The sequence below is a fragment of the Sander vitreus genome, chromosome 9 (assembly GCF_031162955.1).
Source record: "Sander vitreus isolate 19-12246 chromosome 9, sanVit1, whole genome shotgun sequence".
Lineage (NCBI taxonomy): Eukaryota > Metazoa > Chordata > Actinopteri > Perciformes > Percidae > Sander > Sander vitreus.
The window spans coordinates 19,150,139-19,174,480 of record NC_135863.1 but is presented as its reverse complement, the minus strand read 5'-3'; the positions used below and the strand labels follow the sequence as shown (position 1 = coordinate 19,174,480).

The window sequence follows — 24,342 nt, the reverse complement described above, 5'->3', positions numbered from 1 at the left end:
GACCCAGTAGACTGCGCTAGGCTCAGCACCGGCTCATAAATCAACTGACTGTCTTGCTGAGTCGGCTGCAGAGTTCTGAACTCCCCAGAGTGTACTGCATGATTTAACCCTCTGCAGTCAGACCAGGCTGCTCTCATCAGGCCTCTGTATAGCCACAGTGGTCAGCAGGGTCACCGCTAGAATCTCTCTTTGTAATAGTACCTCATGTATGTGCTGTACATGATTGGTGTTTGGCCGGAAATGTTTGGAACACAGCAAGAGTGCAGACGTTTGACTGCAAGCTGTACTATTCTCTTGTCACGAATGATAGTTCTGAAAAAGTATTTAATTATGTTTTGCAAAAGATAAAAAAGTTGTGTTGGAATCTCTTAATTTTTTATTAAGCACCATCATTCGGGCAAAATTTTAATTAGCCACATTCACATCATTTAATAGCAAAATGTTGTTTGTGAACATAGTAAACAACACCTGCCAAACATCAGCATATTTGCATTGTCATTATGAGTGTGTTAGCATGCTGACGTTAGCATTTACCTAAGTACAGTCTCAAAGACAATAGCTGTCAACTTTTAGTCTTATTGAAAATAGAGTAACTAAATTTAACCAGCGTTTGTTGAAGTGTCACTGAATCATGTCCAATTTCTTTGTTCATCACTTTATTCTATCAAAAAATTTTAGGTACTTTAAGTATAGAATAAGTGCAAATGCTTGCAGGTTCCAGTATATAAATATGTATACTTATAGAACACAGGAAATACAGTTTGCATCGGTAGTGCTCCAACTGTATCATTGGCCTCCCTGGTGGGGCATTAAGGCTCTCAGTATGCCCTCCACTGGGAGCTGAGCATCAGAGCTCAGTCAGATTCAGGCTGTAATTCATCTTCTATGAGGCCAGGTGGAGACTGGTGGCTGTCATCGTGATGTTATTGATGGGTTGCACTCGAGACACACAGAACTGAGCTATGCTCAAATAGAGTTTAGCCCGGGGAAATCTTGACTATAAGATGATAATGTTTCGGGAAACAATCTAAGACCAAGTTTAATGATGATCTGCCTGAAGTAGTTAATACTAAGGTAAGTCATAGTAAGTGGTTAATGATATCATCATACTGCACACACACACACACACACACACACACACACACACACACACACACACACACACACACACACACACACACACACACACACACACACACACACACACACACACACACATGGCAGCCCAAACAGAGCTCCAAGCAAGACCATAAATAAATCTAGAAATGAAAGGAAAGAAGTCTGTGTATTTTCTTTTCTCAGTCTCTTACAGTAGATTACAGTGTAAACCTTGACACATGTTCAGGGTCAGCTGAAGAAGCAGAAAATTACCTCTCTAGACCTTTCATGGGCGGACTGTTTGTGTATTTGTCTCTGCGTGTGTGTTTGTGTATTCAGTCATAAGGGTCATGCTGTTTAATGTGTTTCTGTTCTTTGTGTGTGTCACAGCTCAGTCAGTTCAATCGTACAAGCCATGCTGTTTAATGTGTGTCTCTTGACCTGCTATGCATGTGTGTTTGTGTGTATTTTGTCATAGAAGCCATGCTGTTTGACATGTTTCAACTGTGCATGCATGTATGAATCTGTGTTTATATCAGTGTGTGTGTGTGTGTGTGTGTGTGTGTGTGTGTGTGTGTGTAGCAGTGTAGCAGTGTAGCGTGGTAGCGTCTTGACAGGCTCCGGGCCTGTTGACAGCTCCTCTGCTCCCTGTCAAGCACCAGAACAGCTCTATGTGTGAGTGAAGAGTAGCTGTAGGAACGATGCCCAGAGAGCAGAAAGAAGTGTGTGTGTGTGTGTGTGTGTGTGTGTGTGTGTGTGTTTGTGTGTGTGTGTGTGTGTACCTTTGTCGCTGTCTATATGTGTCTGTGTTTATCTGACTCCACAGCCAGGTTGTTATTACGGAGACAGATCTTGCTCCAACCGCCTCCTCCTCTGCCCTCTTTCTACAAACCATTAATTCCAGACATTTGAAATCTGCCCTTTAAAGCAATAAATTGTGTCTGTGTTGTGTCCATACAAGGTCATCAATCAGACCTAATCATTTTCCTCTCTGGCATTCCTGCATCTCTTCACATCAATTGCTTTCCATCACCACATTTTCCTTTTGTGTTTCTATTCCTTTCAGTTCCCTCTTCTCCCTATCTCTCTCATCTCTTCATGTCTCATATTTAGATGACTGTATATCCACGCTGACACATGAACTTAAGTCTTCGGGTTTGAAGGAGCAGACCAGCCAAGTGTTACAGACCGCGCATTGATCTTGAAAATAAACAGAGCTGAAAACCAAAAGAGATGTGGGGGGAAAAAGACAGAAAAAGAGACTTTGAAAAGAGCAGATGATGGAGAGGAAGCATGAAATGTCATATTCTGTTACCAAAACAACATTACATGCATAGTGGAAGAAAAAGGGGGCTTTCACATTATTCAGCCCCTCTCTCCCATGGCCTTACACTGATTCTGACATCACCACTGAAGTCCAGCATTAATAATCACAGAGCTTGTTAAGGCTTCAAATGGTTCTCTACAGCTGATTTAAGAAGTTTGCCATCCTTTGCCTGTTTCTGTGAGTTTTAAGCACAGGAGTCCACACTGGCCCAAAGGACGCCAATATACAGGTCAGGCAGAGTTTTTATACTTCCACACACATGTTCAAGTCCCTTTAAAACAGCCGCTAATGTAAATCAAGAGACAGTGGCCATTTTGTACTGCGTACACACGTGTGGTATTCTGGACACCTGGCTTCACAGATGTCGGTAAACAAAAGCCTATGACTAACACTACCCCCTCAAACACAATCACATCCAACACAGGCCACAGCAGCCGCGGTACAATACCATCACAGACAGATATGTGCTAGACATACACCAAATAAACCTTGGATAAATGCAGGATGAACACGGTTTCACTGCCAGCAAACTGAACTTTCTACATCCGAGCAGACAGAGGCTGCACTGACTCAGACGCAGGGCCAGGCTTTGCTTTCTCTAGTCTTGTGAACTCATATTACAAAAGCAAGGAAGAGCCTCATGTATGAAAACAATGTGGCCAGACAGTGGTTAAAGAAATGCTTCCCCATCTCTAATGAGCATGATATATTTCTTTAAAGAGGCAAGCTTTGATGCCATGCGTGTACTATACGTGTAGCATAAAAGCTCCTCAGACAATAAGATAATCTTCAAAGAACCTCATTAGAGCAGATGACCGTCAAAGAAGGTCAAGTCCAAATCCAGATTCTCGTCGAGTTAAAGAAGAGCTCATCTGATCCTTCAGACTGGAATTCATGTGTGGTACAGACCAGAGGCTTTGATGTAATGGTATCATAACACATGCTGTTTATACTGTGTTCCCCAGTCACAGCAAAAAGGCCTTATTTGGCACTGGCAGCCTCTGTTAAACCCCTGCTTGGATAAACCACAAACAGGACATTGACAATGAACACCAAAAGTATTATACGGACGAACATTGGCTATATATATTGTATTTCCATAGTATTATCATATGAATACATCTATTGTCCAGTGCTGAGATTTGCAGCAGCATCAACAATGGTTGTTGAAATGACAAGAGGGGAAACATTATTATTCCTTCATATCTTATTCTTTCACCATTCGAGTAGCCAAAAGGTAGATCTGCTTAACAGCAGGAGGGGGCTTTTCACTCCTCCACCTCCCCTGCTTCGGCTCTCAGGGGTAAATGGGCCAGAGAGGAGATAGCGGGGGGGGTTCTCCAATATGGATAATACAATGACTCACAATGCCAATGATTAGTGGGAGAGAACATAATGCATTATGGGGTGACTTTGCCAGCCCAGTCTTTGATGTGATAGCATTATAAGCTCTAGCAAACACATATAAGATATGACCAGTTAGTAAGTATGTGTGTATTTGTGCAAAAATAAACATTATGATCAAAACTGATGCTTGACTAAAATCTCAGGACAGACAATGCCCGCATAGTAGTATGTTTGTGACTAATAAGTCAGGCCTCCTTTACCTTAAAATGGAGAGTCATCTTCAGGTGGCTGACATATTAAAGGATGGATACCACTCTCATGTCTCTTCATGAAATACAAAGCTAGAGCCAGCATCCTCATAGCTTAGATTAGCACAAAGACGGGAAGCAGGGGGAAACAGCTAGGCTGGCTCTGTCCAGAGTTTTAAAAGAAGATCCACCTGCCAGAACCTATAAAGCTATCTAACTCTGCCAGAATGTCTGTGTATCTGTGTACAGCTTGCAACACATACGTAATAGTTTATGTCCCATTTGTAGGAACACTGTTGAATTACAGACATGCATTCTGTTGCCACATGAAATTATAATTTTCACACTTACTGATTCTTGCATTATTGTCTGTGTTGCCATTTTAAATACTTTAAATGTCACATTCTAAAATGATAAAGTGCCCTATAATTCCATCTGTATATAAAACTGCCTCTGATCTAAACTGAATTACTTTAATCACTCACTGTAAATAATTATCAGTGTAACTCTGATTTATTTTCCCCTTTCCTTACATCACCTCAAAACAATGACAGTAAAAAACAAAACAAAAAAAAAACATTAAGACATTGCTTCCAGAAAAACAGCCCTGACCATGACCCCTATCACTTTATCTCTTTCTCTCATCTTCCCCCTCCTGCTTTTGCTCATTCTGGATGATGAAGATAGACAGATAGCCATCCACTGCATGTGTTGACACGCTACAGGGAATGTCATTGCAGACACTGTGGAAAAAACAACTTATTGCAGACCTGTTGTCACTTAATACCATCTACATCAGTGTGTGCTTCTTCCACAAACACTGGGTGAAAGCCTCAGACACAAACCAAACATGTACCGATTCAGACTTACTCCCACTTATCTCTACTTGTCTTATGTGGTGTGCCTGGACTTAAACAGATTCCTTTTTGACCCCCTTCTGACATTCTTTAACATATTCCACCTCCTAACATTACCCTCCACCTTCTCCCCCCCCCAACGTCCGGAAAGGGAAACCACAATAACATTTCACCAGAGACTCAGTCAATATTATTCCTTGACATCTTCAAAGCGGGACAGAGGATATTGGAGCCCGAGCAAGAGACGAGTGGAGATAGTGAGGGTGTGTGTGTGTGTGTGTGTGTGTGTGTGTGTGTGTGTGTGTGTAGTCCAGCTGAAAGTAGAGACAACAGACCAAGACAGAGAGGGTTCAGTGTGGCCTTCACAGTCAGTCTGACAGTCAGTCTCTGAAGTATGGCTGCCTAAAGCTATGAGCCACTCCTTCATATCCATCATACTCACATTTTCTTTGAAGCGCTATCTTTCTGCCCTCGGGTTAACCATCTCTCCTATGTCCTTACCTTTGTTCACACTGTGCATAGTCTTAATTCTTCCTCACACCACTAGGGGTCCCTGTGTACATGATAAATAAAACAGTTTGCACACACCTCCAGCCTCAGATACCGCTATCTCTGCAGTAGTTCACATTTTGTCTTCATGTGGTGTGGTAGTACTTGTAATATAAGTAGCACCTCTATCATTACATACCAATAGACAAGTAATGATGCTGAGACAGAGGCGGTGAGTTAATGTTGGGGTTTTGTGGTAGGGCTTCTGCACAACATCAGAGAGACAGGCAGCCGCAGAGCCACAAGGACAAGTAGACACAGGATCCATAGAGCTGCAGGGTCATAAACATAAACAAGGTCTCTTCACTCTCTTTTCCTTCTCTCTATACCTCCAATATGTCCATACGGGTTACAATCTATGTAATGGAGACACTGAGGAAAAATATGCAAAGTCAATAAAAGTGTTGCAAAGCATCAGGGATCGGTTGCATATATACTTATACATTTTAAAAATACCTTTAGATCAGAATGGGCTCCTTTCTCTCAACTTCCCTCTCTATAATGTCCCCAGATGTGCGTTCTGTAAGTGAGCGTTTCTGTGGTCTGCAAACAGAACATTAACTTTAAAGTCTTCTTTCGTCCCCCACTATATGTGCACTATGCTGTAAGCGCTGGCCCCGATCCAGGAATCTCCTGCAGCCAGCCGCTCATAAGCCCTCTTCTAACCGGCCAAGAATGTGGAAAAGCTCCTTCAAAGAGAAGCCCACTGCAAGGTGTGGTTAAAGCAAGTACCTGAGTCCACAGGTGGCCATATTAGAGCAGATTAAACTGCTAACTGAAACCCCACACCTGATTAAGAGCAAGGAGAAGAAACAGAGTAGTGTGGCTAAAAAGATTTGATTAGATCAACGTGGCTCATCTTATACGCTGCCTTTATGCATCTAAAAACATCTGAGGCTGCATTCAAGCGGGCTATTGTGCAGATGTGTAACACAAAGAAATATTGACTCTTCAGCCTGTCAGATTTTTAGAACTTGATGAATGGTGCCCAATAAAAGAAGTCAAAGGGTCAAAGGGCAGAAGTTTAACAGTTTTACAACGTGAAACTGTGTTAAAAGACAAGCTGATCAAAGACACTCAGCAGAAACGCCCAATCTGCCTCATCTGAATGGAAAATACAATGAGCATACAGGGACGGTCGGCTGCAAACAAAGCTGCCCAGTAACAGAAGTGAGCACGGAGTGGCGAGAAGAGGAGTGGAGAACATGGCCGAGGACAAAGAGCTGCTTGTCCGAGGTCTGTCTGCCATCGGCCTGCAGGGAGGGGCCCGGTGCCACTTGTTTGAGGGGTCTCCATGATAAATTTCCCACTACTTGACTCTGTCACACTGTCTGCCACTTGGAGAATAACTGAGTTCATAGCAGAGTAGTGGAGCGTTGACATCGCGGCCTACACAGAAAGGGGCCACCTTCTCTCATCACGAGATCAGATCCGCACGTTCCACATAATGACTAATACATGTTAAGAAGAGCGCCGGACTGAAAATAAATAAAACACTTCTCACAGTTGTCTTTACTTTGACCTGTTTATTTGTGACCATTAATCATGCATATAAGGTCTGAAGCTCTCTACTGCAACAAGACTCTCACACAAATGTATTGCTGCTACAAAAAAAAAACAGTGGGCTGCAAGCCCCCCCAATGAACATGAACAACGACTAGAGATCAGGCCTTCTATCTGCAGAGGAAGACTGTGAGATGAGGCTGAAACCCTAGAAAAAAACAGTAGGTGGACTTGAGTAAGGTTTTTTAGTCTAATAAAGACAAACATCTTGGAGCCGGGAGTTTAACAAATAATACACAGAAAACCATGCCGTAATATAGGCTGTAGCCTAATAATAAAAAACAAATAAAATACTAATGATTAATTCCATCAAGCTAAACAATTCCAGTATACATGAATTAATTGCTTAATTAGTTTTATTAAAAAAAATATAATAATAAGCAACCAAACTTCCTACTGCAAGCATGACAGAAATTATAGCATATCAACATATAGTGATACCATATGAAAACTGAATACAATATCCAATTCATGTCCAAATATAATACAATGTCCAAATAATTCATTCACCACTCTGCACTCTATTCGGTTCTTTCTTGTGGGTCTTTACTCAAACTTGTCATCCCTCTCTGAACCTGCGCCAGAAGCAGGGGTGTGTGTGTGTGTGTGTGTTGGGATGGGGTAGGGGGGTACTCAAGTCGTCCCACCTCCCTCTCTCGCAGTCAAGACGCTCCAAACTTGCGGAGCGCACCGCGGAAACTATCCAAAGAGTTTTCAGCTCCTGCTTCAGGACTGCACCGAGTTAAAGGAGCCAGAACAAATTTTCAGACAGACACAAACTCAGCCGCGGAGAGCGTCGGGAATGGCGAAGGGGCGGAATGGTCCTCCAGCCGCGCGGCACATGTGAGCCAAGAGGCCACCGGTAACGTTTCTTTTTATTTCAAAGAAGACGGGGAAAGGGCAGTGAGAAGCGAGCGTGTAGGAGAGACATCTGAGAGCTGACTGTCAGGAGTGTGTGCTGTCACCCCGACACGATGGTTTGTCTGCCGAGATTCAGCTGGGTCTTCCTGAGCGCTCTCCTGCACACTGTGGCACCCTGGGGCGCACACCGACCGGACAGACCGAGGCAGTGCGACACACCAAAGTCGGTGAGTGTTGGGGCACTTTATCAAGTCATTTCTTACAGGGTATAGACAGAGTATAGTCCAACCCAGCTGACAGATTTTACCCTCTGTTATTCAGCCTGGCTGTCAACATTATCCTAACATGTTCTTTCTTTATAACTTATAGTTGGAGAAATAATTTTAGTAGTTTAGTTGGAGTATAAAAGTAGGCTTTTTGTTAAAAAAAAAATTGGGGGGAACTTTATCATAATTGTGCTCTATAACGGGGCCAGAGGTTACGACCTTTTACATATTTGAATAGCTTTTATTATAAACTGATAAACTGATGCGTAATAAAATGAACAAATGATACAACGAAACGTTGGGATGAAATTATCAATTACTATTGGATGATTAATGAGAATTGCCTGATAGTTAGGATACATTTGAATGCATGATATATTTTTTTGTTATTTTTATTATGTTTTCTGTATTAATATAAAGTTAAATGATTAGCCTTATTTTCAGAAATGTGAAGTTCAGGTAATAGTATTTCTGAACTGGCTCATAAAGTAACTTCCCAGAAGAGATGCGGGCCTTAGAAATGAAAGCAGTTGCCAAGAGAAATTGTTAAAGCTCGCCAACTTTATGGCTGTTTATGTGACAAACGCAAGTGGGGAACACCCACGGGTGACTGGACTTTATATGGAAAAGTTTCGGCGACCTTTCAGGCGTGATCATGTTTCAGCGCAACTCACGGTCTTTTAAAACACTTACCGGGGCATTTAGGTAAAATGATGTGACTTGAACTCTTACCGTGAGGAAGTGCAGCAGTGCTGTGTCTGTCTGCCCGTGTGCCGCCCACCGTGAATGCATCCTCGACATGAAGGGAAAACAAGTTCATTAAAATCATGACTGCAGACATCTCATCCAACACGTTTCCCTTCTGAAAAAAAAAATGACCTCAGCAACAGGCAAACGTTTAAATTGTGCGCATGGGTGTGCGGATATCATTAGGGAGTCGTTCGGGGATCACAGGCTTGTTTCATGAGTGCATTATACACACGGATAATGGATGTGTTGTCAGAGATCACTGAAGACTTCGTGCTCCTTCGCTTCATGTGATTTGTAATGCGTCAGTACAGTGGTCTCTGTTTTCTGTTAAGAGTAATTACCCCATAAAAAGGAGCCCTGCGCGTCAAGGCTCTCCAGAAAAGTCCATGCAGCTTTGAGGGGATCTCGCGTCTCCTCAGGACACCACCGCACTTTCCATGTCGAAAAGTCGTCGTTTATGGAGTAGGCCTAGGCCTAAGCGTACACGTGCATGTTAACGAATGAGAGAAAAAAGCTCTGCCCTTTAAGTTCCCGTGTCTCAAAAATATGATGGAGAATGCACTAATGCCGCCAAGCCTTCCCGTCAGTCTGCCGTGTCGGCTGCACCCTGCCAATGTGAAAATTTAATTAGAAACCTAGAAACAAACTGTTTAAACATGTGAGTGTATCCGCAAAAAAGAAACACTGCTCTGAAATTAAATATAGCACTTTCGATTTATTTTGTCGAGAGAGAGAGAGAGAGAGAGAGAGAGAGAGAGAGAGAGAGAGATTGCGCCAGAAATCACTGCACGTTCTTTGTAGCTAATTGTGATGATAACAGAACATCCCACAAGACGACTTCACTCGCTTTTGGCAGCAATATGAAACGTATTTGACAAAGGCAGCGTTGGCAGCGTGCAGTATATTTGGAACACAGCTGAAGGAAATCTTGATAACATTTTAAAAGTAAACATTTTCTAAGAATAACTTTATTTTACAGTAATGGGCTTCATCCCTCAAATGCCTGATTACACTGTGTCTCAGAAGCCAGGAGTTTGATATTGTTTATAGAAGTTAATTCATTTTTTCATATTTAAATAATGCCAAGATCAAAGTCATAGCACATGCACAGCACATTTTGCAGAGCACTTAACAAGAAACATATTTTAAATGCAATACGGCCTTATGCTCATTTGGAATGGCTGTGATTATTTAATTTCCATTGTGACATTGTTTTGTATAAAGATAACCGCGCTAGACAAACACTTCCTATAATATAAACCCTAGAGGAGAAAAACAGTGCCGTACTTAGGGCTGTCAGCACCAGGCTGCCTGGTGTAAAAGATTTCACAAACAAAAGTATCACAGTGGGGTCAGAATAGAATGCAGGTTTCTTTCAGCTTTTGGCTTATATGAGCTGCAGTGCAGTATATTTGCACTGCAGCCTTCAAATTGCTTCCCAGGCCGAAAAAGGCTTTGGCAACATAGGTACCGTAACAATACACGGGGTCTGTTTACAGCCCAGAAGGCCCCAATATAAACCCTCAGCCCGCACCACAGCAGCACGCCCCGAGCTGACTAGACTTCATACTTCCCCTGCCGTCATCTCAAAATGGTATTTCAATCTTTAACTTGTTGACCCGAGCCTATGAGCCAGTAAACCACAATAGAGGAAAAATGTGTCAGCTTTAGTTGAATTGCTCTAAAATGATGGTGCTGGTATTTTTGTTTCCTTTAGCTCTCAAAATCTTTACCTCCATCTGTTATTTTCTTTCCTTCCCTGCTTCCTCTGCCTCTTCCACAGCAAAGTGACATGAACTCTTTTCTGTGGAGAGTAAAGCGTGCACCTCCTCACCCACCTGCTTACTTATTTGGCACCATCCACGTGCCCTACACTCGAGTCTGGGACTTCATCCCAGACAGGTCCAAGCAGGCGTTCCACAACAGCCGCAATGTGTTCTTTGAGCTGGACCTGACCGACCCTCTGACCATCTCCAAGCTGACCAGCTGCCAGCTGCTGCCCCACGGAGAGAACCTGCAGACCCTGCTACCTCGAGACTTGTACCGCCGCCTCAAACGCCACCTGGATTACGTCAAACACATGATGCCTTACTGGATGACCGCTGACCAGCGTGGGCGCGGCCTGTATGCTGACTACCTATTCAATGCCATTGCGGGAAACTGGGAGAGGAAAAGGCCGGTGTGGGTGATGCTGATGGTCAACTCGCTGACGGAGTGGGATGTTCGGACCAGGGGGACGCCTGTGCTGGACCTGTTTTTGGCTCAAGAGGCTGAGAGGATGGGAAAGACGACCGGGGCGGTGGAGCGGGTGGAGGAGCAGTGTCACCCCCTCAATGGGCTCAACTTTTCTCAGGTAAGAGCAGGAATGAATGCTTGTTTATTTTCTCCTTTTTGCATTTGATTCCCCATGTGTACACAACTGGAATAGCTGAGCCATGCCAGGCCTAGAGGGGGCATGAGTAGATGTAAGATTCTGTATCATTCTGCTTGTAGTAAAGTCTGAAGACCAGCAGGCAGAGCTCTATAATTCACAGTAAAAGTTGACCGATTTTGGGTGTTGCACCCTCTCTGAGAGAAACAGTCAGAGAATGTCGGAGAAGAAGACAATATACAAAGGAAAAAAAAAGTGATTAAAACCTTTCTGCTAGAGACAGCTTTACGGTTATGGATGTCCATCCACCTCACTTAAACAAACACATCAAACAGCTGAATCTGCAGAAAGGGTGTCAGGCTGAGCGATGCACATGCAGAACAGATTAGAGAAGGTGAGAAGAGCAGAGAGCTCTCTCTCTCTCAATAATTCAGACTGTCCGTCTGGCCCTCTGCGGTATTGCGAGGCTTGCACTATAATCGAGACTGGAAGATGAATAAAATAACCTAATTACTTGATTAACAAAACATGGGGAGTGTGTCCATCTTTAATATCTTGGTTCGTGATACAGACATGAGGGAACATGCATCTATTTAAATAGTTCAGTCAGTTGGGAGGTCACATAAGCTGGAGGCCATCTTTCAAACTGCAGGATCTCCTGCAAAAAATCTGTGATGAGCCTTGACAGCACACTGAGGATACGCTGTTCTAACTTATGTTCTAATGCAACCTTTGATCTACATTACGGGGGGAAAAAAATCTCAGTAGCCTATGTGTATTCATGCAGCACTCCCAACCAAACACATGTGCTGTGCATGCATCACACACCACACACGAAGGCACACTGTACACATGCAAATCTCCAAACATGCACATTGGCGGTACCTAAAAGCCTCCATGCGACAGGTCCGAGGGCTCCGGGGCTAATTTGAGAGGCAGTGGGCTCCCAGCCTCTCCTCTTTCATCAGCACCTTCTAACTACGCTGTCAAAGTCCCACTGCATGCCATGCACATGCCTGGGAGCTTTGCTACCCCTAGAAATAAGCTCATTAAGGCACACAGTGCCTCTCAGTAATAAAGAGGGGATGTGCTTATGCTGTTAGGAGGGCGATCTGCAGTCTGTTATGTCCTGTAGACATGTTGTTTTCCTGTTATCTTAAAGGGATGCCTCCTGTCTGTTTCCTCAATAAAGTAATCTCCATCTAACTGTCCCTTACGCTGATCTGTATTTAGTGTGGCACGGCATGACAGTTGCCCCTAAAATCAACACTGTTTTAAATTACATCCTTACAGGGTTGAGTACAGTACAGTGTCCAACTTTAGAAAGTTGTGTTTGTGTTTCCTGAGAACGTGTATTCGACTATAATAAACATATTGATCTTCAGGGAAAAGAACAGGCACTGAATTTACAAGAGACGGTAACATTTTTACAAGACAGGTGTTCAAATTCAGATAAGAGTTTTATTGCCATGGAAATCCAGTCAAAATTGCATCATAGATAACTTGAATTTCACCCCACCAGAGCACAAGAGCCGTTGGACTTCTGAGCTTCCAACCCCATTCGTATCCAGATATGTATGAGAACAATTCGGAGCTGAACTGAAGCTGACATGGAAACCATTATTTTCAATTACAATAATTTGTGATTTAATCTGAACACTATGGTTGATTGATTCCCTCTACGCTTTACTGGAACAAGGATGAGGTCAGAAGGATGGATAGAGAAAGAGTCAAAGAGAAAATGCGTGGGTGGGAGTCAGAAGACAGAGAAGTGAGACACCGAGAGAGAAAGGCAGATATAGAAACTTACTGGGGAATAAGAAAAAGTGTAAAGGCAGCGCCGGGGTTGAAAATGCAGGGAGACTGATGTGCATCGTCTCACCGCTAACGCTAATCTGAAACATGAGCAATGCTTCAATGGAAGAACTGAGTTGGGAAAAGTTCCAAACCCTGATGGCCCACATATTATTTGTTCCCAATAAAACTAGTTGCTTACAATATCCTGTAACCGTGACCTCAACGAGAGGCTCACGCTGGTGATTCATCATATGTCACACTGTAGGTTTCTCATAGACACATGGGCCCAGTGGTGCCAGTGCTGTGAGGAAAGTGCCTCCGGTAGACGGGTGGTCTTGAGGCACTGGTCCAGGTCTACAGGTTAGCTGTTGCTGGGGAACCTGTGACCTTATTTTCTCTGGAATAGGAGGTGGAGCGGGTGTTTTAATGCAGCGGTGTTCAGTTTGTAGTGGTTATGTTGGGGGTAGTGGTAGCGTGGGAGGGACGGAGAGACGGCAAGTGTGCCAGAGCCCTCTTTAGACCATTGTGGTCTAACAAGAGCTCTGTCTGTCTGAGATCTCTCTATGCTCTCTTTAGGTCACAGAGAGGTGTGGATGTCTCTGTGAGGTAGGAGGTAGTTTTAGAGCATGTGGAAACAAAGGCGGGTCATGGTGCATGGTTCTTCTCCAGTTGTTTGGAGGCCAATGCAGGTTGACAGCTGGGTGGGCCCGGCCAATACCAGTGTCTCTGTGAATGCTTTGAGTGGGAACGGCTAGAGAAAGCTTAGTCGACCCAGAAGGTGCAGGCTGCACAATCACAGCTCCAGGAGGTGACTCCTATACAGTGTCTTCACTCAATGGTGGATCAATGATACATCATGGCGTATTAGGTATCTATATAAATAATACATGATGTAAGGTGCTTTTGCTTCTACTGAAACTGAGAAACAACAAAGGTCAACAGTCTCAGCATGCCAATGGTACAGTGTATTAATGTCGCACAGGACCAAACCGCAATGGCTTATTTTTACCTAGATACTGTATGTTATTGAAGTTAAGATTTGGAACAAAAACAGCTCTAGTGCAAAGCTGGTTTTGGGAAACTTGCAGACAGCTCTAGCCTGTGGGCCTCTCTCACTCCCACCAAATAAACACCCATATTTATTTTCCCTGGGTCGCATTGCAGCCGAGGCTACTGGCCCACGTCGGAGAGAAATTACATCAAGTCGGTGGCGCCTGTCTCCTGGACAGGGGTCAAGGGTCACTGCGGGAGGTGGTAGTGGAGCTGCGGAGCAGCAGACCGGTAAGGAGACTGGCAGTCTGCTGGGGTCAGTCTGGGCACTGCTGAGCAGGCAGGCAGCACCCAATCTGATAGAGTACCTGGCCCAACCTCTGACCAGGCTGTGAGTTTCCATCAGCTCGAACTATTTTGTGCTATGACTTGTGCAACTGTGTGTGTGTGTGTGTGTGTGTGTGTGTGTGTGTGTGTGTGTGTGAGAGAGAGAGAGAGAGAGAGAGAGAGAGAGAGAGAGAGCGAGAGAGAGAGAGAGAGAGAGAGAGAGAGAGAGAGAGAGAGAGAGAGAGAGAGAGAGAGAGAGGACTGTCGGTACACCCCAGTGCTGTCACCTCAGAGCTGGAGAGGGGTTTTAAGGGATAGGAGGGTGGTAGGTGACAGAATCTGGTTTCCTCTCAGCAGGAGGGCGTCTTCCTCTGTTTACAGCTTCAGTGACAATCTGACATGTCTATTTCCATCAGTGAACCTCCTGAGCCATCCCTTCGCTACAGAAGACGTCAGGCTGAGGTGTTCTGTTGTGCTGACACGGCAGCCTCACACATGCTGTAGTCACAGTGGGGCACTTTCAGGTCTGGAGATGAGTCTAAAATATCACAACAATGTATTTCTACATGGTAAAAATAATATGAAATGTGATGACATTTAGTTTACCAATATATGTATGAAAATATCTAATAAAAAAGTGCATGGCGCTAAGATGGCAACACAGGTCATGAAGTGGAAACTTTTGTCCGTCTGTGCCAGAGACATTCCCTTTAGCTATGTTTAGACCCGCACTGTCTGTGTTTCCCATGAGTCGCTATTACTTTATATGATATTCATTTTGATTTGTATTTGTGTTTGGTTTTCCGATTTAGATTGGACCTCATAAAGTATATGGCCCTAGGATACAAATCAGTGATTTAAAAACAATTTAAGTAAAATACAGCACATATCAAGGAGGAATGTCTTTCTCCGTCCAGGTCCAGAGGTTCCTGGCTGTGTATGGCAGCTATTTGATGAGCATTTATGGTAAGCGGTGAATATAAGATTGTAAACCCATGGGTAGTGAATGTCTCTTGGCCGGGCAAGGGTTGCTAAGAGTAACAGCAGTACTGAAATCAAAATAAGATTCTCATGCATCGTATCAAATCATGCAGAATACTTTGCGTTGTGTTCTTTGGACCGTGTTCACCTAAACAGGACATCTTTAAAGGGAGGAATTAAGTAACATCCAACCTTACCCATATCCAAATATTTACATTCTGTGACGGGTGTACAAGTTTGGGTTTGAAGCAATGTGTTGGCCACAGAGGCTGACTGATGGAAAAAGCGATTCTTTGTCTGCACTCTGCTCTTCTTTTCTTTGACCTCCTCACTCCTTTTGGATCCCTCTTCCCTCCTTCTCGCTCCCTATCTTTCTCTTTGACATGTCCCGAGGCTCTGGTTTTCCTACTGCTAACCCATTGCTCATCTGTACACACACATCAAGTGGAAAAAGAGGTGGAGGGGAAGAAGGGGAGGAGGAGATTACCTTTAAAGTGTGCTGGCGACATGTATCCCCTCTTTAAGCGTGATATCTGAGGGTGTTTCACATCTAAGCTATAATTACCTGGGCAAATATGTGGAAAACTGCGAGGCAACACATATCAGGGCGATCATCTGGTCCTGTCGGCAGGCAGACGGCAGTCCCACTGTTGCACTAATGACTTAATAGGCCTCTTAATGACCAAATAGCCCGCTGCCATCCAGAAGCACTTAGACAATTATGTGCTGGCCAGAACACTGCAGGCTGACGGCGAGCTGGAGGGAGGTAGAGAGGCTGGATATGGACGCTGAGAAAACAGGGGCGCTGTGCACTTGACAACTGAATGAATCACAGTTTCTTTTACTGGATTAATCTTTTGTGAGAATAAATAGCCTAGAGAAAAAAAAAGTTAAAGCTAATGATTGAGTTTGAGAGCAAGCAGCAAACAAGAGCTGACAGGAACCTGGTACAGTGTGGCTACAAGAAATGTTCCACTTAAACAAAGTGCCACAATTTTAGCATTTCACTAACTGGAAAACTGGAGTCAACACGGCTATCATGATAACTCTCTCCACTAATTTAACTAATGTTGAAAGAGTCAAGTTCAGTAGCTGCAGTAGAAGGGAAACATGCAGGGAAAGTGGGAACACCAAAAAAGGAGCGTCTTTATTCTGAAGAATTCTTCTGTGAACTATTAACTTAAGTATGATCTCAGTGCTCCTCTATAAACCCGCTGCTTTGTCTCCATTCAGTGAATCCAACAGAGGTCACATCCCTCCTCACACAGCGTATTGTACCTGAGAGACCTGAAGTAATGACTCCACCACATTGTCACTGAGCTGAGTGAGTTAAGCGTGGCAGGTCAGAGTGCTCTTCCATACTTTAGTGTTCAATGTGCCAAATCCTTCCTTCGCCCACATTCTCCCTTTGGTGGAGAGAATGAACGTTCCTTTCTGCTTAACCGGCCTCACGTCACACTGTAGATCCATATTCACTCCGCAGTCATCTTCCCTTCAAATGAGGACCAAAGCTGCAAAGCATGCCTATACGAGCGCACACACACACACACACACACACACACACACACACACACACACACACACACACACACACACACACACACACTTAAACAGTACTGTTTCTGTATAATTATTTTGTCATCTTAACAGTGGAAATTGCAGTAAAGTGAATGATGGTTGCTGTTTTCCTAGTCTCAAAGACACACACACACACACACACACACACACACACACACACACACACACACACACACACACACACACACACACACACACACACACGCCTTATATTTCTATAATACATATTTGCTCATCACAACAAGACAACAACAAGGGAAACTGCAGTGAATTGTACTGAGCTGGAGGTTGTTTTATATGGGAAAGACAGGTAGTTTCCAAGAAGGCTGAGGTTAATCTCGGGTTGTCTGGGCCAGGGGCTGATTGATCACAGACAGGAATGTGACTGAATATCTCAGAGACCCACTTGACCCCTCTGGAATGTTGTTGTCTTTTGGGACGTCGTTGTTTTATAACCTTTGTTTCACCAGGTTAGCCCCGCCAAAACCAGCGATCATTGTATGCATCTGCGATGTGATGTGTGCGCCGCTTAAGTTTGTACTTCTCTCCAGATGCTATCACTCATAATTACATTTTTATTGATATCTTATATCCAATTTTAACTTGAGATGAGGCTTAAATGCTGTAGGCCTAGTCTTTGTATCAGGTGTTCAGACAATGTTTTTTGAAGGTGGGAATGCGACCTTTAACCTTTATCTCTCTATAATATATCTTTGATGAGATTATTCCGACAAGTCCTGTAATTAAATGACAAATATGTGTAATTGCCCTCCAGAAAGACACATATAAGCATTTTATTATCTGACACCCATATTGGCAGGACAACATAATTTGTCAGCACCTCCTAAAATCATCACTATTAGAAAAATAAAAAATTAAAACATTTTACAATGATATGGTTAAGGTTTAGTTAGGCTTAGGCATATACAGTAAACGATTTGGTTGGGGAACGATAGTGGTCATGGTTAACAGAAATCAATGTTGTCTGTTGGTAGGGAATGGGAAGTGAACTCCTCTCCAAGTCCAAACCTTATTAGATCCATCCAACTACCCTGACCTCCTGCCTCTGCAAATTGTATAGCTCTAGATTGCCACACTACAGTCAGGTCCATAAATATTGGGACATCGACACAATTCTAATCTTTTTGGCTCTATACACCACCACAATGGAGTTGAAATGAAACGAACAAAATGTGCTTTAACTGCAGACTTTCAGCTTTAATTTGAGGGTATTTACATCCAAATCAGGTGAACGGTGTAGGAACTACAACAGTTTGTATATGTGCCTCCCACTTTCTAAGGGACCAAAAGTAATGGGACAATTGGCTGCTCAGCTGTGCTGTGCTGTGTGTTATTCCCTCATTATCCCATTTACAAGGAGCAGATAAAAGGTCCAGAGTTCATTTCAAGTGTGCTATTTGCATTTGGAATCTGTTGCTGTCAACTCTCAATATGAGATCCAAAGAGCTGTCACTATCAGTGAAGCAAGCCATCATTAGGCTGAAAAATCTAAACAAACCCATCAGAGAGATAGCAAAAACATTAGGTGTGGCCAAATCAACTGTTTGGAACATTCTTAAAAAGAAAGAACGCACCGGTGAGCTCAGCAACACCAAAAGACCCAGAAGACCACGGAAAACAACTGTGGTGGATGACCAAAGAATACTTTCCCTGGTGAAGAAAACACCCTTCACAACAGTTGGCCAGATCAAGAACACTCTCCAGGTGGTAGGTGTATGTGTGTCAAAGTCAACAATCAAGAGAAGACTTCACCAGAGTGAATACAGAGGGTTCACTACAAGATGTAAACCATTGGTGAGCCTCAAAACAGGAAGGCCAGATTAGAGTTTGCCAAATAACATCTAAAAAAGCCTTCACATTTCTGGAACAACATCCTATGGACAGATGAGACAAAGATCAACTTGTACCAGAGTGATGGGAAGAGAAGAGTATGGAGAAGGAAAGGAACTGCTCATGATCCAAAGCATACCACCTCATCAGTGAAGTATGGTGGTGGTAGTGTCATGGCGTGGGCATGTATGGCTGCCAATGGAACTGCTTCTCTTGTATTTATTGATGATGTGACTGCTGACAAAAGCAGCAGGATGAATTCTGAAGTGTTTCGGGCAATATTATCTGCTCATATTCAGCCAAATGCTTCAGAACTTATTGGACGGCGCTCACAGTGCAGATGGACAATGACCCGAGCATACTGCGAAAGCAACCAAAGAGTTTTTTAAGGGAAAGAAGTGGAATGTTATGCAATGGCCAAGTCAATCACCTGACCTGAATCCGATTGAGCATGCATTTCACTTGCTGAAGACAAAACTGAAGGGAAAATGCCCCAAGAACAAGCAGGAACTGAAGACAGTTGCAGTAGAGGCCTGGCAGAGCATCACCAGGGATGAAACCCAGCGTCTGGTGATGTCTATGCATTCCAGACTTCAGGCTGTAATTGAATGCAAAGGATTAAAAAGTGAAAGTTTGATTTATGATTGTTAATCTGTCCCATTACTTTTGGTCCCTTAAAAAGTGGGAGGCACATATACAAACTGTTGTAATTCCTACACCGTTCACCTGATTTGGATGTAAATACCCTCAAATTAAAGCTGAAAGTCTGCAGTTAAAGCACATCTTGTTCGTTTCATTTCAACTCCATTGTGGTGATGTATAGAGCCAAAAATATTAGAATTGTGTCGATGTCCCAATATTTATGGGCCTGACTGTATGTCCTCCTTTGCTCCTGACAGACAACAGCCATAATTCCTACATCCTCTAGAGGGCTTTCTCACTTGTCACTTTTTGGCATTTGCTGAAAATTCTGATGCTGTCATTTTCCTTTGAAGGACAGCCTGAATAATCTGCTTCCCAACATGTACTGCTTTGGTGGCTGTGTAATCCTGAGTTCCTCTTCTTCAGGAGTGCAGTAGCAAGAATTTTGCACATAAACAGACAGATAATTGGGGTTCAATGGGAAAAAGTAGTAGAGTGTGAGTATACCATGCAGGGTTGCTATCAACACCATCTTTAAAATCACTGAGGAACTAAATCTAGAAGCAGCCAACAAAATATGGTATATTAGTGGTAACAAACATAAAAAAGTGAAAGGGCAGCACCAGTAACCAGACAATGTGGTGTATCAGTATCGCTCAGTATGGGCGAACATGGAAAAAGATTGCCAGTACATCATGCCATGCAACTTTCCATGTTGGACGCTTGGTGGTCCGGGATGAACTCAGCGTCCCGGCTTGCCTGTGACATCAGCCACACATACTAGTACCACACCTCTCTCACACACACACACACCGGCCAACGGTCATAAATAGGTGCCAGTAGAGAACAACTGTGTTTGTATGTGTGTGTGTGTGTGCGTGCGTGCGTGCGTGTGTGTATTGTGTTGTGTGAGCCAGGCTTGTCGGGGATTAAGTAGCATTACCAGAGCCCTCTCGCTGAACCCGGTTTTAATGTGACCCATGCGTCTTCTCTGCCCCCTCTGCCTCGTCCACATTATACACAACCCAGTGGAGCACTTTAGCACTGCTTACACCTCTCACCTTTCTATACACTCCCCACCACCCCCTCCAAAAACCTACACATTCACACTCATTTTCACTTTCACACCATTTACTTGCATTATCCTGCAAGTCAAATAAAAATGTTTCAGTTCTGCTCCTAATGTTTATTTATACAGTCAGGCTTGTGGGGAACATGTACGTCATTTTGTTTGGCTAAAACTGTGTGTTACACATTCACAGAGCCGTCCATATTCACACTTGGATCTGTCCTGTATAAAAACACTTTGATTCTACAATATTCTCATACAAAATGTGTTGATTTGGGTCAAATGTAGGTTATTCATGATTAAACAATCTGTTACGACTTATATTGTGGCAAGATCGTTTCAATTTAACTCGGCAAATGTCAAATGGGAGAGCTGAGAAGAACAACAGTAGGCATAGATAGTTTTTTTAAGCCATGGTCTGTAACACTATATTGCAAGAAATCATACAGTAAAGGCGCCAATTATGTCCACTGACATAATTGGCCCAAAGTAAAATTTCAAAATCTCTCTGAAAGGCCAAGTGTGAAACAGATGAGCCTAAGTTACATTACATACGGTCTGTCAGGAAGCAGTTGATATGGCTGCTTGGCCTTGTAAACTAATGATTTAATGCTTGTTAAAAAATAGTGGTGGAAGTATTCAGATATTTTAATTGAATAAAAGTAGCAATACCACAGTGCAGAAATACTGTTACAAGTAAAAGTTCTGGATTCAAAATTTTACTTGTAAAAGTAAAAAAGTATTTAAATGTACTTGAAAATTACTCATTAAGAATGGCCCATTTCAGAATAATGTTTCATTGTTGTATTACACTTTTGATGCATTAAGGTGTACATTACTTGAATATTGCAGCTGGTAAAGGTTATTTTAACTACTTTATAAACTGCTGCGTAAGTTGTGAATTTACCCCTGACATCTTATCTTAACCTGATATAATACATCATAATTTATTTGTTGATTATACTTCATATCATCAATCCTAATCTGCAAAATAACTAAAGGTAACTAAAGGTATCAAATACATGTAGTGGAGTAAAAAGTTAAATATTTCCCTCAGAATTGTAGTGAAGTAGAAATATAAAGTAGCAAAATTGGAAATACTCAAGAAAAGTACCTCAAAATTGTACTTAAGTGCAGCACCTGAGTAAATGTACTCCACCACTGAATATAGCTACCTTAAAACATAACTCCAATCCAGTGGCTGCTTTTTCTGCTGCCACTAACTGAGTGTGAAGCTGGTCCCCAACTCCCCGACCAATGTAAAAACAGTTGGAGCTCTTGGAACAACACTCTCAGATGAAGGAGGCAGACAGACAAACCAGCAGGCAGCCAGGAAAGCAAGAAAAGACAGCAGGTAGAGAGACAGGGAGGCAGGAGACAGGCTCCAGTGCCATTAACAAGACTTCAGACACAGATGTTCTGGTACCAGCACAAACAGTTTTGCAGGGATAGATTACTGCACAGATAAGTGAACGCACAAACACAGCACCTCACAGGCCAAACTGAGCTGAGTCACCAAGCTGAAAAATGTTACATACTTTCATCTTCCCGTTCTGCACTCCAGGCGAGTTCCTCCCTGTAACAAATAACAGAGGGATCTATTTCTGACTGTTTGAGTCTGCCTTCATCAAACTCTAAATGTGGATGCACATTAGTGTTATGCATTAGCATGTAATTGGTTGCTTTTCAAACGCCATACCAAGTTAGTGTGGATTAAAACAGCAACGTGTAGGGCCCACATTTAAAAGCTGATCCCAAAGCAGCAGCTGACCACCTGGATGGGCAGTAGGCCTCATGTTTCTGCAGCCTTCAGCCTTTAGCTCCTGGTCAATCCATTTCCCCCCAGTGTGCCCTCAGAAGCTCAGGGGATTTCAAGCACTTGTGCATTCAGGCCTCTGTTTCACCTTTTAAATTAGGGTTTCGAGAACTTTCTCTGAGCCGGATTGACAGAGAGAGCCAGACCAGTTGCCCTCGTCCTTGCACTCTGGACGACCCCATCTCTTTGGCTGAAGCCCCAGTAGCCTCCCCCCCTTCCCCAACCCCCCTCTGCACTGCTGTTGAACATGACTTTTTCAGTTCCTTGGAACGACACAGGCCAGAGTCAATTAGTTTTTGAAAATGTGGTCTTAACAAGATAAGCGGTTTAGCAAATACGGATGGGAGGAGATTACTTCTTACTTTTTTTTTTTTGCACTGTAAGATGAGATGAGAGAAGATATCAGGACAGTGATGAAAAATACCCTGATGTAAAATCCAAATATCACTCTTTGGCAGTCTTTCTATATTCCTGAAAACTCCAATCTATCTGCCATGTAAAGGGGATAAAATAAAAATAATGATAAAATTAGCTGCCCTGCTGTTGACCTGGTCAATCCTTACCACGAGAGAGAGGACCAAAAGAGAAAAGAAAAGAAACATAAAAAAGGGATTATGAGAAAGAGAAGTGGAGGAACAGGGACAAGCAGGGAGTGGGGAGAAGCAGAATAACCCCCACGCTGCTCAGGCAAAACGGGAAAGAGAGGACAGGAAAATAAAATGGTTAAATTTTGGTTGTACTGGAAGAGAGCAAAAGCAACAATAACAGAGGAAACCTTTCACTTTCTCCACTCGACAGTTTCCTCTGTGCCAAAATAAAAAAGACAACAATAGAAAAAAATAAAGGATGCTGCGGTGAAGTTTCTCTCTCTTCTCCTCTTTTGGTTTTGAGTTTTTTCTCTCTCACATCACGGTCAATTTCACCTGTCATTCACCACCAGTGCAGTTTTTCCAACACAGTTCTTCTACCTTTCCCAATGCATACGCTCTCTTGGCGTCCACTGGAACAGTTTAAATATAATATCCAACATATGGTAGAGTTTATGGAACGTAAATGAGATGAGAAATCAAATTTACTCAGAGAGTCGCAGCGGGACCGTGGTCTCTGAGGGGTGCCGTTGTTTAGGGAGAGCCTAAATGATGGGCAGCCGTAATTACAGCCACAAACTGAGTGGGAGAGCTGGAGATGGAGGGGATGGGATAAGTGAGAAAGCCAAGAGGAGAGGGAGAATGGGGGAGAAAAAAGGGGTGAGATGGGGAGAAGTTAAGAAGAGGGGCTCTCAGTGGGTGGCTCTTTTCTCATTTTTCTTCTTCGTTCTTCTTGTGGGTGTGCATCATGTGATGATGTGTAATTGGCCTGTGGTCACACCAGAGTTGTGCAAACAGATTAGCAGGGAAACATGTCAGCCTGAAGGGCTGCTGAGGTGAATGTGTGTGTTGTGTGGATCACAGATGTGGTACTGTGTGGGAAATGGTTTGATGGAGTAAAACCTTTGTTAATGGTGAACAGGTGGGTCAGTTGACTTTGTCGCAGACAAATTTGTTGTCGTGGGCACGTAGGGAACGTCTAGACCTCAAGTCTTTATGCACAGTTACACTTGCATATTGAATACATTCATCCATACACATATTTTCTACGCTTCATTTGCATTTACTAAATTAAATTATGTTTGCACTCTACCCTACTCATATATTCCAGAGGTTCTGTGTGGTTTTAGGACACTTGAGAATACAAATCTTGGTTTCTGCCATAAAGCACTAAGCTGCACTGCTACAAACACTGAAGATCATTGTGTGATCGGCCTGGTATTTCTAAAACCTCTCACAGCACGTTTTTAGCTCACACATACTATACACCAACTTACACCTTTTCTCAATCATGACTGTGATGATTGAAAAGAATGATTGGTACTCGTACAGGTGACTTTATGAAGCGTGTGCCTGTGCTCGTCTGGTGGGAAGGGCTTATCCCCAATTTCCACCGGCTGCGTAACGGCTACGGATCCGCTCCGGAACGGAGGCGGAGTCATTAGGTTTCCATTAAAGTCAATGTGT

General features: G+C 43.2%; 1 protein-coding gene across 1 annotated transcript in view; it reads left to right on the top strand.

The window, feature by feature from the left end:
* Positions 1-7,607: 7,607 nt before the first annotated feature.
* trabd2b (TraB domain containing 2B) overlaps positions 7,608-24,342 on the top strand; it is a 71,633-nt gene continuing 54,898 nt past the window's right edge. The window contains exons 1-2 of the mRNA XM_078259084.1: positions 7,608-8,077; positions 10,650-11,219. Coding sequence (XP_078115210.1) covers positions 7,964-8,077; positions 10,650-11,219 — 684 coding nt within the window. The 5' untranslated portion in view covers positions 7,608-7,963. The remainder of the gene's footprint in view (positions 8,078-10,649; positions 11,220-24,342) is intronic.